Below are 18,643 nucleotides of genomic sequence, written 5' to 3' on the forward strand. Positions count from 1 at the left end.
ATTGGGGGAAATGTCCTATAGGACCTCTTCTCACCGAATGCTTTGGACTATCCTGATCTTCTGGTCATCGTAATAAATAAATCAGACTATTATGTTTTTAGCTTTATGGATCTGGAAAGAAGCCTTGGAGATTACCTTGCCTCCAGGTCCTCCAAGGGAGCGGTGACTGTTGGGCAGAAATTGTCCTTCACCTGAAATTTTATCATTTTACAAATACCTGTTAAATCCTAACATCCAGCCAGCGTCTTGCCTGATATCTCTCTGCTTGCAATTGACCTTTCAAACAGACATTACATAGTTGCATGCTACTCTCGGCATAAAGTCAAAATGAAATACCAGACGCAGAGACCTAATCTTAGTCTCTGGTGTATCCCCAGAACCTAGTACAGGGCCTTGCACACAGCAGCTCTTCAATACGTGTTTGCACAGCTGCATCCAAGAGGAGGGAGACTGAAAGGACAAGATAGTCTTACAGGTTTCTGAGAACAGGCAAGATGGAGAAAATTTGCTTCCTTGCTCCCTTTTCCTGCCTTTATACCCCTTCTCACTGAGACAGCCCTAGGCTACGTATTGACTCGATAAACAGCTTTCTAATGACTCTCCCAAGGGGTGTCTGCATCTCAAAGAATAGTTGGTGAATTTAAAAGAATTTCCAGCTCAGGCTTCCCTGGTAGCACAGTGGTTGAGAGTCCGCCTGCCGATGCAGGGGACGCGGGTTTGTGCCCCGGTCCGGGAAGATCCCACATGCCACGGAGCGGCTGGGCCCGTGAGCCATGGCCGCTGAGCCTGCGCGTCCGGAGCCTGTGCTCCACAACGGGAGAGGCCACAACAGTGAGAGGCCCGCGTACTGCAAAAAAAAAAAAAAAAAAAGAAGAGGAGTGCCAGAGGATATGGAGAGAGAAACCAGACGAGTGAGTTCCAGCAGACGGCCTGGGAGAAACTTGCCTGGGAAGGTCCAGTCAGATGAGCACAGGCCATTTGGGAATCCCTGCTGACCTCAGCAACTGCCACGTCCAGGACTTCGTGGATTGAGACCCAGAATAAGTAGCTCTCATGTAGTGTATTTTTTCTCCTCAAGAAGCTGTGACAGGTGAGCAGCTGTAGCAGCCTGTGGCACGAGGGGGAACAGGAACTGTTGAAGAGCTGTCAGGGCATTAGCATGTTTATTGACTAAGGTCAATAGGTGGTTTCTTCATTTGCCCAAAACAGCTTGTAATTTTGTTTTTTTAATAAATATATTTATTTTTGGCTGCATTGGGTCTTCGTTGCTGCATGCGGGCTTTTCTCTAGTTGCGGCGTGCGGGCTTCTCGTGGTGGTGGCTTCTCTTGTGGAGCACAGGCTCTGAGACACGTGGGCTACAGTAGTTGTGGTGCACGGGCTTCGTTGGTCCACGGCATGTGAGATTTTCCCGGACCAGGGCTCGAACCCGTGTCCCCTGCATCGGCAGGCGGATTCTCAACCACTGCGCCACCAGCGAAGCCCAACAAGTTGTAATTTTGAATAAGATTTCCCCCACGCCCCCAGTTCTTTTAGTCCCTGCCCATCTACCCAGAACGTTTGACCTGCTTCATGGGGAAGTGGGATCTCACCTGGCCACCTGTACCCCCGCCCCCGACACTGGGATTCTTACTACAGAGAAAGAAGAGAGTGGAGGGTGACACCACGGAACATCAGCACCGAAAATGATTGACCGGGGGCAGGCAGGATGGTGGGCAGAGGGTCTGGAACAGGAGGGGTTAGAGAACCAAGGGAAGATGTGAACACATGGGAAGTGGTGGTCCAAGCACCTGGGCCAGAAGCACACTGAGGATGAGAGTTGACAACAGGCCTGGCCTGTCTTTACCTTGTATGTACACACCCTGTAGGTAGAGGTAGGAGACAGAAAACAAACCAATAACAGGTGCTTCTTGCCCTGCATGGTGAAAAGCAGTTTGGGTGGGGCTTCCCTGGTGGCACAGTGGTTAAGAATCTGCCTGCCAGTGCAGGGGATGCGGGTTCGAGCCCTGGTCCAGGAAGATCCGCCATGCCATGGAGCAACTAAGCCTGTGTGCCACAACTACTGAGCCTGCGCTCTAGAGCCCACACGCCACAACTACTGAAGCCCGCGCACCTAGAGCCCGCGAGCTGCAACTACTGAGCCCACGTGTCACAACTACTGAAGCCCATGTGCCTAGAGCCCATGCTCCGCAACAAGAGAAGCCACTGCAATGAGAAGCCTGTGCACCGCAATGAAGAGTAGCCCCCGCTCGCCACAACTAGAGAAAGCCCGCGCACAGCAACAAAGACCCAATGCAGCCCCCCAAAATAAATAAATAAAAATTTTTTAAAAAAAGAAAAAAAGCACTTTGGGTGTAGGAGAAGGAAGAGGCCAGATCCTTGCGTACAGCACGTACATGATGCTGGCACTGCTTTATACCTGGGGGCAGTGAGCATCTTCCTGTTTTGCACACACGGTCCTTATACACCCAGGTAATGAAGAACCAAGAGCAGTGAGCTCTGGATGTGGGGTTGAGTCTAGACGAATAGCTGAGAAAGACTGAACAGAAGGAACCAAAGGGCATGACACGGCCACTTTGAATGTAGCAACCTAATTTCCCTGTACATAAGAATCATTTTAGTGCCTGATTTCACAGGGCTAGTTTGTGGCTAGTAATTTATTCATTTTCTAGTCTTCTTTAAAAGGGGCATAGGTTTTAGGTATGCATTCCATCTCTCTTCTTCGGTGTCTGTTTGACCAAGTCAGTATAACATCTAATCTTACTTAGGTGACTGAGGGTAATTTCTGGATTAGGGTTAAGGAGTACTGATAAAAATAGGAAAAAATTACAGTGTCTGTCCCAACACTGTCTTTTTCTGGCTCTTTACAGGAAAGACACAGAATTCTTTTTCCTTTCTGGGATGGGTTTGTTTATTAACCGAACCAAGATCACAGGGGACGTTTTTCATTGCTACATCTGGAAGGGTTCCAACACTGAGTCATGCGTGCTTACTTTAGAAACGATATCTAGCCTGGATTAAGGAATAGTAAACTGCAATACAGTTTTTAAAAAGAGGTACATCTAGCCACAAAGAACAGAATCATGTTTGAGAGGAAAGAGTCAAATTGACTTTGTACTCTTAAAAAAAAAAAGCATCCTGAACAGAAAAGAGTCATTTGCTCTGTGGGATAATGGCTACTTGTTCTTGTCGTTGCTTAAGAGATGTGCAAACTTTGCCATTTAAGTCTGATTCCTTTTTGACCATCTATGAAGCCAGGATCTTACCGGCACCTGAAGTTAGGGAAATAAAGAAAGAAGACAGTGGGTGGCCCTCCCATGAGAGATACACGAATCCCTTAAAATGATACGCACTTCTTTTTTTGGGGGGGTGCATTTTGGGTCTTCATTGCTGCACATGAGCTCTCTCTAGTTGCAGCGAGCAGGGGCTACTCTTTGTTGCAGTGTGCGGGCTTCTCATTGCGGTGGCCTCTCTTTGCAGAGCCCAGGCTCCAGTAGTTGTGCCCGTGGGCTCAGTAGTTGTGGCGCGCAGGCTCAGTAGTTGTGGTGTACGGGCTTCGTTGATCCGCGGCATGTGGGATCGTCCCGGACCAGAGCTCGAACCCCTGTCCCCTGCATCGGCAGGTGGATTCTTAACCACTGCGCCACCAGGGAAGCCCGACGTGCACTTCTTAAGACCACCTATGTCACCCATTGCTCATCTAACCATTGTCTCAACTTACCCCATTGCTCTCACATCTTTTGAGAAGGAAAGCAAGAAAACAGTATATTCCAGAACTTACTTTCTGTTTTGAAAGGACAACCACTGCTGCCAGGAGATGCTGGAAAACAAAAGGTTGAAGCAAAAGACCCAGCATCTGCTCCTTCCTGACGGAGGAGGCAGCTGGGGAGGGGAGGGGGCAGGAGAGAGAGCTCACTGCATTCTCTACCTTGGGCTTGGGCAGCCTCGCCCTGAGCCTCCTTCCATCCCAGAAGATAATGGAGTCCCAAGCATCCACTGGTCCTCCAGCCTGACCCAGAAGTGCCTGTGCCACACACGGGGACCTCGGGAAGTGGGTGGCATAGCCCCTCCGCTGTCGACACGACATCTTCTTCCTTTTATCAGCCTCTCAGAATGTGCACGGGAGTCCTTGCAAACTGCAAAATGAAAAGTGAAATGCATGAGCATCTGGAATCTAAGTAACTTTTCCCTTATTTATTGTGTGACTCTAGGTTAGAATTAGACTTTTAGAACTAAAGTTTGGGAATTCCCTGGCGGTCCAGTAAGACTGTGCTTCCACTGCAGGGGGCACGGGTTCGGTCCCTGGTCCAGGAACTAAGATCCCACAAGCCACGCAGTGCAACCAAAAAAAAAGAAAAGAAAAGAAGGAACTAAAGTTTGAGTGGGTCAGCATCCTCGTACTATCATATTCCTCTTCCCTCTTTTTTTTTTTTTTTTTTTTTTTTTTTTTTGCGGTACGCGGGCCTCTCACTGTTGTGGCCTCTCCCGTTGTGGAGCACAGGCTCAGTGGCCATGGCTGACGGGCCCAGCCGCTCCGCGGCATGTGGGATCTTCCCAGACCAGGGCACGAACCCGCGTCCCCTGCATCAGCAGGCAGACTCTCAACCACTGCACCACCAGGGAAACCCCTCCCTCTCACTCTTGCTTCCTTGCTCTTCTGACAATGCAAATATCGGAAGATTGAGGGAAAAGACATGAGCAAATAGTGTCATTTGGTTTCTTCATGATAAAACTTACTGTCTAAACATTAGGGGGGCTAGACATAAAGTTTTGAATTTATGGAAAAGATTTTCTCTTCAAAATTATTCGGATTTTTATGTTCCTTATTTGAACCTTCCAAAAAATAAAATAGGCTGAGTCTTCTTTGCCTTTATTTGTCTCTAAACGGGTTAATACCATGGAGTTGCTGAGATGATGAAAAGAAATAATATACACATAAAGCACTTAGAACAGTGACCAGCGTACAGTAGATGCTCAAAAAATGTCTGTCCTTCCTTTTCCTTAATCAGATGGATACGACTAGCTATGTATCCTGTTTCCTGCTCTAGGATTAGAATTAGGCCGGGACAGCACGAGAGGAAGAGAGAGAGCTTTGAGTGTTTAAGTCTTCAGTTAAAACAAAAACGAAAACAACGTGGGTCGACAAAGTCATTGCATTGTCCCCCCTAACAGGTTTATGTTACTTGTCACTCGGATGGCAATTGTTAGTCTATAATCCAATTTCAAGGGCCCTAAAAATCCAACCCAACCAGCCCATTTCCTACAAGTCAGTTGCCTGTAACTTTAGTAAAGCCGGCTGCTCGCTGGTCTCCAGCATTCCCGTTCTGTTCCTCTGGGCTGCATCCTGTGGCCTGGGATGGCCAACTTCCCGTTTCCACCCCTCTCTCCCTGCCTGTACTCACACGCTCTCCGTTCAGCATCTGCCACGTCTACAGTCCTATGTGCTGCCCTCTTCCTTTGTGCTCTTGTAATACTTTGTAACTTCTCACACACACACACACACACACACACACCTTCTGTCCTGGTGGCGAGGTGGGGAAGTGCCTGGTCTCTGCAACCTGACTGCGTGGGTTCTAATCCAGGCTCCTCCGCTAACTAGATGTGTGAGTTTTGACAAATAACTCTGAATCTGTTTCTTCATCTATAAACTGGAAATACTAGTACCTGCTTCCCAGGGCTGCGGATTAAACGAGACGTGCATGTAAAGTGCTCAGTTAGCAAGCACAGCATGTAGCACACACAAGGCATGATCTCAGGAGGAACCGGCAGCATTAGGAGTACAGTATTTGTATCATGGTTTGTGTCCTGGTGTCAGCTTCTTCACTAGAGGCTAAATGCCTCAAAGGCAGTAGTTGGCTTTACTCCTAACATAGGTCCTAGCCCAGCGCTCCACTGTCTGCCGTCTCAAAGTGGTTACACAGTAGAACAGGTCTCCTGGGGACTTGTTACCCATGCAGAATCTCAGGGCCTACCCGAGACCTGTGGAGTCAGCGTCTGCATTTTCTCAAGGTCCCCAGCTGATCAAATACAGCCCTTGAAATTTGAGAAACACTGCACTCATTCTTTGAATTCACTTGCTGAGCTGGTACTTTAATTATACTCATAATAGCCACTCGGAAAACAGACACTGAATGCTATAGAATCAGTACTGCCATTAGATCACTGTCATTTGTAAGGACCCGTGAGACCAGTGGTTCTCAGAGTGTGGTCCCTGGACCAGCAACATTGGATTCACTTGGGAACTTGTCGGAAATGCGAGTTTTCAGGTGATTCTAATGCATCCTCCAGGTTGGGAACCACTGCTTTAGAACCCTGGGAAGCTACCAGAAGTACCACATTAATATGGTGCATCCCCTTCTTCCTGCCTTGTTTCATTTCATTTCTTCTCTTCCATGTCTTAAAGACGCAAGTAAGGTCAAATGTTGTACGTATCGTTTCCTCTTTGCCGGATACTTGCTGGTGCACATACACATCTTAATGTCTACCTGGCAGACTGACATCTGTCAAAATACCTTTTCTGGTGTATGGAACACACAGATGACTTATCTGCGGTCCCTGTATTTTGTTTTATTTTGTTAATTTTATTCATTTTCTGAATAGGTGATAGACGTACATGGTATAAAATTCCCAAGGTACAAGAGTTTACGGTGAAAAGTAAGTCTCCCTCCTTCTTGCTCCAGTAATAGAGTTCCTTTCTCCAACAGCAATCACTGACCTTTCATCTCACACATTTATTGAGCACCTAATATGTGCCATGCATTGTTCTGGGCACTGGATATGGAAGGAGAAGACAAAAACCCCTGCCTCCATGGAGCTGATATCTTGGTTACTGATTTCTTATTGTATTTGTTCAATAGCGTAGAGTTTGGCAGTAGTTAAAAGTAGGGCTCTGTAGTCAAACCAACTAATTTTGAATCCAATTTTCCCCATGTTCTAAGTAATCTTAGCTGTTTATTCTACCACTGTGAACTGGGTTTTCTTTATCTTGAAACGGAGATAACAATTCTATTCTATAAGGTTGTTGTGAGAATTACTTGAGATAATACTTATAAAGCACCAAACAGTGCCTAGAACATAGTAAATGCTCAATAAATATAGATGTTGATTATAATGATGTGATCTCATTCTACTATTCTATAACGTAGACTAGAAATGGCTAAAGGATTTATTTTCCCAGTAGCTTACATTTCCTCTCTTTGCTATGTGATGATCAAAAAACACACTTTTTTCAGAACAAGCACAATAAATTTGTCTTCTCAATTCTGATCATTAACTGCTTCTCAGTTAGACTATTTACTGAGTTCTATGAAGTAATCAACTCCTAATCAATCACTAGAGCATAGAGACTGTGTTCCTCTATTCTTTTTAATCTAGCTTTTTAAAAAATCCCATGTAATTTGGAGATTTTCTACTATCATTTCATTTGGAGGTGTTTTTTACCATTATTTTCAGCTTCATAATGTTACAAAGTACATTCCTTGGGGAGATTCTGCATTTTGCATCAGAGGGATCTGAGCAAAGTTTCTGACAATATAATTTGATATAGTTACCTTAAGGAATATTCTTTGTGATTCTAGTCTCCAGCCAGATGGGAAATCAACTTTCAACCGCTGGAAAAGCAACAAAAGTATTCCTCGGTAGTGGTCTTAAGATGGAAAAGAATAGAAGAAAATTACATGCAAAAAAAAAGAAAAAGAAGAAAAGACGTCCTAGGGCATAAAAACACTTAAACAATAAGACAAGAACTGTTTCATTTATTCACCATGAAAAATCATTAGCGGGCATAATGAAAGATTGCAAGGAAGTTGGGTTAGGTATATTCCCCCATGTACTGATTCTGGACCAGGGAATGAGGCACAGCTACGTGACCAACCACAGTCCTGATAACCATTTAATATATTCTCTTTCTCTCCTTTGTCCCTGATTCTATTTGGTATTATTTCCTCGTAGACAGAGCGTATGAATCTTTGGAGGATTGACTGTAGTACGGGAAACCTGTTCTCTGAACCTAGTCATCATAGGACTGGGAGGAAGGGGTACCTGCGAAATTGAAGTGAAATGCCTCTGAACAGCTTTTATTATTTGGGGAATGGTGAGATCAAGGTAGATTTGGGGTGTTTGGGTTTTTCTTTCTTTTTTTTTTTTCTTTGCGGTACGCGGGCCTCTCACTGTTGTGGCCTCTCCCGTTGCGGAGCACAGGCTCCGGACGTGCAGGCTCAGCGGCCATGGCTAATGGGCCCAGCCGCCCCGCGGCATGTGGGATCTTCCCGGACCGGGGCACGAACCCGTGTCCCCCGCATCGGCAGGCGGACTCCCAACCACTGCGCCACCAGGGCAGCCCTGGGTTTTTCTTTAAACATTTTCCAGCCTCTGGTATTTTATTGTCAGAAATGGATTAGCAGTAAAAACATCAATGCTCATAATTTTGAAAGGTGTAAAGTCCCTTCCATATAGGTGAGGCCTCCTCTGGTGGCACTTACCCATGTGCTTCCCCCAGACTTTGTCTACACTAATCGTAGAACGCACTGCAGAGCTCACTCTCATTGATTAGGGGTGCATTAGGCACCCTGTCTGTGACCACTTTGCCTTACCTTTGGACCTTGTTATTTTTCATTCCCCTCTGTTCCCACTACTTATTACCTCTGAGCTCAGTGGTTTAATTTATTATCATCGTCTCCCGTGGTTGTGTGAGTTAACAGGGCTCAGCTGGGCTCTAGACAGCCTTCAGGAGTTTGCAGTCAGACGGTAGCTAAGGTGGGAGTCACATGGCCAGAGGTTCAATGTGACGTCATCGCTCGAGGGTCTGTCACCTCGGCCGGGATGGCTGAAACAGCTGAGAGCTGACTGGCATCTCTCTCCACATGGCTACCTTGACTTTCTTTACACCTTTACACGAGGTGGCCTCATGGTCGTCAAATTTCTTGCCTTGGGATTAACTTCCCCTTTGGAACAAATACTCCAAAGAGACTCAGGCAGAAACTGCAAGGCATCCTTGAACTCAAAGTCCAAAGTCACGTAACATCACTTCCCCTGCATTTTAGTGTTCAAAGATTGAGCCAGTTCAGATTTAAACAAGGGCAGTACACAGGCATGGATACAAGGAGAGTTGGTTCATTGGATGGGGTAAAGAGGGCATTTTTAAACACTAGCTACCACACCTTCTTTGCTAGAAAATAGTCAGATTTATCTTCAACACAACGGTTATGCCACTGCACCAAACGCTTCTAGGAAACACAAACCCACACGAGTATTTCGTAAGTGAAAATCTGTGGGTTCTGGTAATACATATATTGTAACTAAAGATATCTGATATTGTATGAGTGTTGTTCATTCATAGAAATATTACTTTTGTTATATTACAAATAGAATTATCTGTACCCGTTGGTCAGAAGCTGTTTCTAATCAAAATATTTGGGGATTGTAGAATGGATTAGAGGCAGTTAACAAGATACTCAACAGAGATCATCTCATTCCTTTCTAATCTTTGGTATATTAGTGTGTCGTACTATACGATAATCATAGAATATTTTGTTTATTGAAATGAGAGTTAGTTGTATTAACATTGTGTCTCCATTCATTCAATCAACAGGTATTTGTTGAGTATCTGTGATGAACCTGGCCCTGTGTTAGGAAATGCAGAGCAGGGAGGCCTGGTGCTATGGTTAGATTTTGCCCCAGGCAGTATCAATAGTAGCATTTTAAATGCTAACTGTATGAGTTCATGCATTCAGATGTTTGAACACTAAAGAAAGCTGCGTTACTGAATACTACTGACAGTGCTGACTAAACCCTTTCTTTGTGCATTATTTCATTTAATCCCCCCAAGAGGTCTTAGGATAGAGGCAGAGTTGTTATCCCAGTTTGGTGGAGGTTGAAACTATGACTCAGAGTAAACAGTATCCCAGAGTTCACCTAATCAATAAGTGATGAAGCTTGAAGTTGAATCCAGGCACCGCCTACTATGCAAAATTGCATTAAAATAAGACCATGGCCTTTACCTCTAAATTCCATGCCTTGTAAGAAATGTTTTCATCATTCTGAAATGGTAAATGCATAATTACTTAATTACTGTTACTTAATAGTCATAAGACTACTTTAATCTTCGGCCAAATGTATTAACACCTCCCATCCCCATCCCAACTCTGGGCTTCTTTTGGTTTCATAGAGACCATTTCTGAAGTCTAAGAAGGATATGTAGAGAAAGAACAGAAACTTAATTTTATTGAAATTTTACTGTATACCAGTCGTCAAGCTTGGCGTGCCAAATGAATACGAAGTTGCTGTGGCATGTAGATGGGAAATAAAGCAAAACCACCAACCTCTTTAATAAAAGCAATCATGAATTCCAAAAATACTGATGGGGCATTTACAATATGGCAGGTCCAGGAAAACCTGGGTTCTAGTTTTGGGGTTCTCATCTCACTCTTCCATGGGAGGGACCAAGCAGGTGTTCTTCCCGCCAATACACTCTGATAAGGGAAGCCCACATGAGGGACACCAAACTTAGGATGGTGAGTGGAGGATGGGAGGTGTTCTAGAAAGAGTCCAAGATTGGAGAAACTACTCAGGGGAAGAAGAGGGGTAAAGATTCCATCAGGGGAGTACACCCTATGTAGTGGTTCAAAGTCTAAAGAGTTTCAGGAATTCTAGGGACTGAAAGAATTATATGTAACAGAAGGGCAGGATGGGTGTGTAGGAGTGGCCGGAGAGAAGCTGGCCAAGAAGTCGTGAGGAAGGAACCTCTCTTTGCAGGTCTTGTTAGGAAGCTTGAATGAGTGAGCACCATTGAATCAGGCTTTGCTAAGTAGTTTGGATTTTTCTTTTCTTTTCTTTTTTTTCATTCATATATTTGATTGAGGCATTGCATCTGTGTTTTTTTTGTTTTTTTTTTAGATGTTGGGGGTAGGAGTTTATTAATTAATTATTTTTGCTGTGTTGGGTCTTCGTTTCTGTGTGAGGGCTTTCTCTAGTTGTGGCAAGCGGGGGCCACTCTTCATCGCGGTGCGCGGGCCTCTCACTGTCGCCGCCTCTCTTGTTGCGGAGCTCAGGCTCCAGACGCGCAGGCTCACGGGCCTAGTTGCTCCGCGGCATGTGGGATCCTCCCAGACCAGGGCTCGAATCCGTGTCCCCTGTATTAGCAGGCAGACTCTCAACCACTGCGCCACCAGGGAAGCCCCGGATTTTTCTTTTCTTTTCTTTCTTTTGGCCGTACCATGTGACATGCGGGATCTTAGTTCACCGACCAGGGATCAAACCCGTGCCCCCTGCAGTGGAAGCGCGGAGTCTTAACCACTGGACGCCGGGGAAGTCCCAGTAGTTTGGATTTTAAGTGCACTTGTGGAAAACAGATTGACCTTCAGACATTTTCTCCATGTTACCCATGACTTCCCCTTCCATTCTTTAAAGAGTTGGAAATGATTCTTTTTGTTTATATTATTATTGGGGGGAATATTTTTCCATATGTACCAGGCAGTATAAATGGCTGCCCTTCACTTTCTGGGTATTTTCAGTGTTGATTATAGCCGGGCGGGTCAAATTAAAGCACCAGATGTCATACCGTCTGAATATTAGATGAGTCATTATTTACGCATTGATCCAGGAACCACAAATCTGTACCCCACCTCCTCAGTTCTACAGATTGACATTTCTGTATATTTAGGTAACAGTTGAAGAGATAGATGCAATATATGCAAAAGTGCTGCAGACCACTTCCTTCAAGATAATGTCCAAACCCTTGACCCTTTCTAGGCTGACGCTCCAGCTCTTCTGAGAAAAAGCAATTGAAATTGCCTCTCCTGTGTACCCAGATGGAGGATGCAGAAGTCCGGCTAGCTTTTCCCTCCACTGCCAACAAAAACAGGGTGGAACAGCTGGGAAGGGAGGCCAGGAGCCCCAGAGAGAGGGAAGCAGCGGAACAGCGCAGTGACAGAAGCGCCTCCTTGGCTGCCTGCAGCCCCTCGCAGCCAAGACCTCCCCAGCCAACCCGGTTCCTCCTCCTCTCCCGCTCGCCAGGGACCCCTCAAGGAGGGAGGCCCAGTTAGTGACTTTAATCGGATCAGAGAGTTGAAAGAGCTTGTGCTGAAGTGAAAACAATATCCACTCCATTTTCCCGGCTTGTCTCACTTCTCCTTTCCTGCAGCTCTGGATCAAAAGCAGCGGTGATGAGCTCGTTCTCCAGGGCTTCTTGGAGAGTTCTGAGGATCCCAGCCGCTTCCCTCTGCCCCACAGTTTCCCAACCTCAACCCGAGGGCAGGTCCGCCCTCCCTCCCTTCCTCCCTTCCTCCCTTCCTCCCTCTCTCTCTTTTTTTTTTCCCCTCCTTCCACCTGACAGGGACCATAAATAACCCAGGCTCCCAGCTGAGAACAAAGTTAAAGTTTGCCTGGAGCTCTCTGCCACTCCCTGCCTGGGCCGCTTCTTTGTTTTCTTCTCCTGTTTTTCCTCTCTACCTGGGTTGGCCGTTTCTTCCTTCAGGTTGGAGAAGAGTCGCCTCCTAATTAAATGCAGTGGCTCACTCGCCGGCCCTCCCTAGATTTCAGGCTGCCTCGGCTACCCGGTTAGGCACCGGGCATCGGTATCAAATTACCGAAAGTCTACACTGGAGCAGTCCTCATATTTACATACAAATAACTCAGGGGCTTGCATTTATGTCACCATTCGATCCTGCTAGAGGCTTGCCAGAGGAGTTTTTAATCCAATCAGAAGGAGTTTTAAAAGGATGTCTGCGGAGTGATCAAAAAGGATCTTGATCTCAATGAAATGTAGCCAGATTTGGGGTTTGGTTTTTTTTTTTTTTTTTTTTCATCTAAAAGATTGAAAATCTTTGAACACTGATGGGCAGGAAAAGATGTGTAATTCTTCAGTTGCTGGCGAGGAGGCGAAGATGCTGAGAGGAACTTGGAGGAAGTGGTGAAGACAGTGGATCCAACCCAGGGATTGGTTTGGGCTGATTTGGAGGTAGAGTCTAAATCACTGCTTCAGGGATTCCTGGAAACATCAGGAAAACATTTGATCAGCCCAGCCCGGTGGAAATGGCTTTGCCACAGAGTAAGATCTTTCTTTAAGTCGTACTTGGTGTGTGCTGTTTTTGTTTCCTATGTAGTGAGTGTGCAAATAGCCCAGCTGTAAATAGTTACTGAAAATAATCTCTCGGTACCGGGTAGCTATGGAAAGTTGATCTGTTTGGTTTTTACACTTGCGAAAACAGTAGTTGCTATTGGATTTTTAGACTTGATTGGTAGCTTAAAAGCTGAGCTCTTGTGGTTTCCCGAGTTTAAATGAATGGAAATTATAAACAGTGCTGAATGAAGGACTGGAAAATAGAGCTGGAGTGGGTGAAATCGCTTACCTTTGAGAAAACATAACATGTACTCCTCTGAAATCCGGCTCGGCCAGCCAAGCTTGTATCCAGTAGAACAAGAGTCAGAAAAAGGAGATAGGGTTTGCCTGTTTGTGAAAGGAACTTTTCCACAGCCCGTGCTGCATTTTGAGAAGGATGGGAAATATCCCAGAGGGCAAAAGCCATCTGGAAAACCTGCCCTGTCACCCCTGGAATGTGGTTTATTCCTGTGTGAGGTCATGTTGTACGTGTGTAGCTAGTAAAAGTACTTTATGGAATTAACTCTTTGCATAGATGGTTCAAGAGCAATTTATATCATCCTTCTTTACAACTACTGAAGCCCCCATTGATCTCTATTGAAGGTAGAGCTGCTTTCCAAGCAGGGTTCAAGCACTGGGGCAGCTGGACTGAGTTGTTAATTTGATAGATTTCGAAACAGTTCAAAATGGATGTGTTTCAAGGTTCCCCAGTTGAGCAGTTGTAGTTCCAGATTAAATAACTTGCTAGTTTTTTACATAAACTCCAAATTGAAATCCTGGGTGTGAGAAGAACATTTAAAATAAAGTCGGTTCCCTTCCCACATACAATTTGCAGAACAGTAATGAAGAGATGCCTCTTATTTTGCAATCCAGGTCCATTCAAACAAGCTGCCCTCATCATGGTTGGGCCAGGAAAACTCTAGCTGACAGAAGAGGTCAACCTTTCTAGTCAGCTGGGGCTTGAGACAGGGAGGAAGGAGATACAGAAACGGTTTAAAATTGGTACCTAATGCCAGGAGCTCTTTCTGCTGCTTAAATTCACTATTTTTTTTTTAACATCTTTATTGGAGTATAATTGCTTTACAATGGTGTGTTAGTTTCTGCTTTATAACAAAGTGAATCAGCTATTCATATACATATATCCCTATATCGCCTCCCTCTTGCGTCTCCCTCCCACCCTCCGTATCCCACCCCTCTAGGTGGTCACAATAAATTCACTATTGAAATGATGAACTAACCTCTACCTATACTTTTTCCTTCTAATGGCAGTTTCAAATATTATCCGGGGGGGATGAGGGGAAATGAACATGAGAAAAATGGGTGATTGGCCAATGACCGGAGGAACAGTTTTCTCCCCAACAGACACATTTTCAAAAGGGAAGCTTCTGATTTGGGCTTGCTTTGTGCATCCGCAGGTGAAGATGCAATGACAGGCGACACGGACAAGTATCTTGGGCCGCAAGACCTTAAGGAATTGGGCGATGATTCTCTGCCCGCAGAGGGCTACATGGGCTTTAGTCTGGGGGCCCGCTCTGCCAGGTATTTTATCGTTGCTCTTTTCTCACAGTTAATTTAAAACAACCATGATGTGTCATAAACCGAAATCATTTTCATTTTTCACATTATCCCCAAGTTTGCTCTTTGGATAAGGCTGTGAATTTGGTGAAATGTACACATGCTCTGCTGTCTTCTTTTGTGGTTTTCAGTCCTTAATTTTATGCAATTGAATGTGTTAATCGTTTGTTCTTTTTTTCCCCACGTGGCAGTAGTGCTTCAAGCATAATAGCAAAAGAGCTCACTGGCAAAACGGAGAGAACCAATCTAGGTCACATGTTTTAAAATTAAGTTTTGTTCCATAGTGAAAGAAAGATCCTCTTTTCCAATAAGTAAGAAATATTGTGTTGATTGTTCACTGTTCTCTCTCCGTGACTGAAAGAACAATTTATGATTGAGACTTAAAAAAGAGCATTCTTGGGAAAAAATTACGTATTGTTTATTGGAATTGTCTGTCAACTATCTCTTTGAAAAGTATGCCATTACTTTGTTTAGAAGGGACATGTTAAGAGTGAAACAGTGACTTAACCAAAAGTTACAGGTAGAATGGTAGCAAATTCAGCTCTGAAAACTGAAGCTACAGCTTTTGTATGTGGAAAGCTTTGGCTCCAGCCTGACACTGGTTGAAAGAAACAGAACCTTGTCCAGAATTTGGAGACTTCTTTTCCCTGGTTGGGTTAACAGCATGTTTGCTGACAGTCAAGTTAGTTTAAGCTAATAATTAAACCTTCTAAGCTAGCGCCCCGGGGACATTTTCCTATAGTTTAAGGATCTGTTGTTAAAAGTTTCATTGTCTAATAGTAAAGGGCATTTCCCTCAAAGTAAACCTGGGAGTTTATTCTCAGTGTCCGTTGATGTGGCCAGTTTAGACACTGAATTGATTTTTCTTTGAGTTAATCTTTTTTTGTTTAATAGAATTTGGAGCCTCATGTAACTTATTAGAATTTTGGCTTTATATATATATTTATAAAAGGCCTTAAAATCTTATTGTAGCAGGTGTCATTAATAAGAAGGGGAAAATAAGTTTTTAAAAACATGTCTTATTTCAGGTAATCACAGATAACAAGTTACAACTGAAAATATTTCAGAATCTTAAGGGACCTCAAGGGAAAAGTCTATTTAGAGATTTAAGAGCTTTTGTAATCCAATAACTAGCTGATTCTCTTCCTCAGGTAATATATAAAAGCTACATTTCATGACTCAATCATTTGTATATAGGGAATTGTAGCAGCTGACCTCCAGTGAGAGTTGAAACCAGTATATTGTCTCTTATAAATTTTCCACAAGACATGTCTGAGGCTTCCGTACTTCTAGTTTGGATTGCACCATTCTTATTTGTTGCTATTATATGTAACTCATTTTTTTACATTGGCAACTGATGTTATGCTCAGAGGCAAATTATCTATAAAGCCGATATGTTTCTTAAAGTACTGTTAAACTGTTACCAAGTATAATATTCTGAGTGTAACATTTAAAAAGGGATACATTAAATGTGTAACTCATTCGACCATAACATTTTTTTTTCTTTTTTCCCTGTCTGATTTTTTTGCTTTCTACTTCTTCTGTTTTTTCTAAAAATACTTAAAAATAGTCCCAAGATCAGGTAAGAAAATACGGCACCTTGACAGTGTTTCTCTGCTCTTCCTTGACTCATTTTCTCATCTTTATTTTCTCCAGCATCGTGCTGTGCTATGCTGTGCTACCATGTGCTTTTTCTTTTTTATCTCTCTGCTCAGCTTTAGAAAATCGGTTTTGTGATTTGAGAGAATAAGCAAGTAACTAAATGTATGACAAGTAACGTTTACTTACGCAAAGTTGACTGAATACGTGAGGAATTTATTTCTCTTAACGCAGCTGTATAGTGCATGAAGTAACTGGAGAAATTGCACTGGGTTTAAAGGAAAAGTCTTGATTGGAAGGGCTGTTTGTTTGCTGGGTTCTGTTCTGAGCTGTGCTAGGTACTTCAGTATAACTTCAGAAACCTGAAGCATGTGTTTTTCTAACATTTCCCCTGTTTAACACTTAGGGTATACTGATGGCTGCAAATAATACCGTTGACCTCAGTGAAAAACAACCTAATGCCTTCCGGACCCCCATGCAAATAATCTCTCAAGGATTCAGAGTGCAGCTTGATGCCGTTAATCGGCTCCATCTGCCTAATGTAAATTAGTAAGGAGTAGGAATTATGTCAAGTGACATTATGTAAAATGAGGACATCTTTAGACTTTTCCATTGGTAGCTCCCAATTCTAGGCTCTGTTCTTTCGTTGGCACTCCTACGTAAGTTAAAAGAAAGAAAGGATGTTTTTAAAAAAAATAAAAAGCACATCTTAGATATGTTTAAAAACTAAAGTTAAAATGAATGTGTCATCATTAAAAAAAAACTTGTGTTTGTTCACATATACAATAAAAAAACTGTTCTCACGTACCACCAATATTACCATGTGCCATGGGAACCAAAATTTGAAGAAATGAATGCAGAGTGTGGAACTTCCTGTGCCTCTCAAATCACATCACGGGGGCAAAATGGAGTCTTGCTATAAGTACGTGGAAGTTGCACTGTCTAATGGTCTAGCTGCCAGGCACATAGGATTATTTAAATTAAAATGAATTAAAATTAAATAAAATTAAATGCAGCTCTTCTGCCACACTAGCCGCACTTCAGGTGCTCAGTGTATTGGACAGAGCAGATTGAGTACGTGTCCATCATTCTGTTGGAAAAGAAAGTTCTGTTGGATGGTGTTGAGTTAGAAAGTAGAAAGAGAATTCCTGCTTTTAGGAAGCTTATACTGCATCTGAGAGAAGGGATGGGGCTAGAAACAGGAGGAACAAAAGTTTGCAACAAAAATAGGAAAAAAAAAAAAGAGTGATGGGTCATATATGATTGGGCACTGGAGGCCCAACGGTGCAAGAGCTCAGAGTCACGTGGCTTACTGAGTAAGCTCTATGCAGGGATAATGCTTTTTTTTTTTGCTTCTATATCCATTTTCTGATATCGTGTCCCTCTCATAATAGTCACTTAGTAAGTATTTGCTGAATACATCAAATAATGACTCTGTAGAATGATGGTTATTTTGGAGAAAGTAAGGCTCTCATCCTAGAAGCATGTACCTAGCCATTTGTGTAGACACTTAGAATTATGTCTGTCATTTGGGGGCCTCTGTATCTTGATATAAAAATCCCCACTTTTGGATACTCTTTGGTGTCTCTAAAATATATCCATATATGCCTTTAATGTAGGCAGTGGGGGAAGAAATCATTTTGTGCAAGCACAGAATCACTCCTTAGTTGCCTCTCCTTTGCTCTTTCCCCTGTCAAGCACAGACAAAGGCATGGCCAGGCCAAAGTCTGCCAGATTCGGCTGGTGAAGATTCGAGCAGCCACGTTTAAATTCAGACAGTTGATTACTTCCTAGGCGAGGCTAACTTCCTGTGGCCCTTGTCTTCCACACCAGAAAGGATGACACCAAAACCAAAGGGGCTGTATGTCTACCACGCTAGCTGTGGGCTGCCCCATTGCTAAGGAGCCAATTCCAGACAGCTCTCTTCCAAGGAGGGCATGGCAGGAAGCCTCAGACCTCTTTCAAAATGGGAGGCAGTGAAAAGCTACCTCACGACAGCCTACCTGGTAGGGAGGTGAGTGGAAGATGGCCTCGGAGCAGCTCACCAGCCTCCATCCTCTTTGTTCCTGAAGGATCACAGGGGTTCTGCCAAGGCTCAGATGAGCTGCCATTCCAGCCTGCCTGTGTGCCCTTTGTGGATATATGCAGGGTTACCAGCATCCCTGACTCTATTGGTCTCTTTTTTTTTAATTGAGATATAATTGACAGATAACATTATGTTAGTTTCAGGTATATAACATAATGATTCAATATATATATATATATATATTGCAAAACTGTTATCACAGTAAGTCTAGTTAACATTCATCACCATTCATAATTACACTTTTTTTTTTTATTATGATGAGAACTTTTAAGATTTACTCTCGGGAATT

At 43.7% G+C, this 18,643-nt stretch overlaps 1 protein-coding gene across 1 annotated transcript in view; it reads left to right on the plus strand.

The window, feature by feature from the left end:
- The first annotated feature begins 13,027 nt into the window (after positions 1-13,027).
- Positions 13,028-18,643, plus strand: part of LOC136136057 (ankyrin-3-like) — an 89,241-nt gene continuing 83,625 nt past the window's right edge. Inside the window, 2 exon segments of the mRNA XM_065893928.1 lie at positions 13,028-13,043; positions 14,510-14,633. Coding sequence (XP_065750000.1) covers positions 13,028-13,043; positions 14,510-14,633 — 140 coding nt within the window.

Source organism: Phocoena phocoena, chromosome 16 (genome assembly GCF_963924675.1).
Source record: "Phocoena phocoena chromosome 16, mPhoPho1.1, whole genome shotgun sequence".
NCBI classification, from domain to species: domain Eukaryota; kingdom Metazoa; phylum Chordata; class Mammalia; order Artiodactyla; family Phocoenidae; genus Phocoena; species Phocoena phocoena.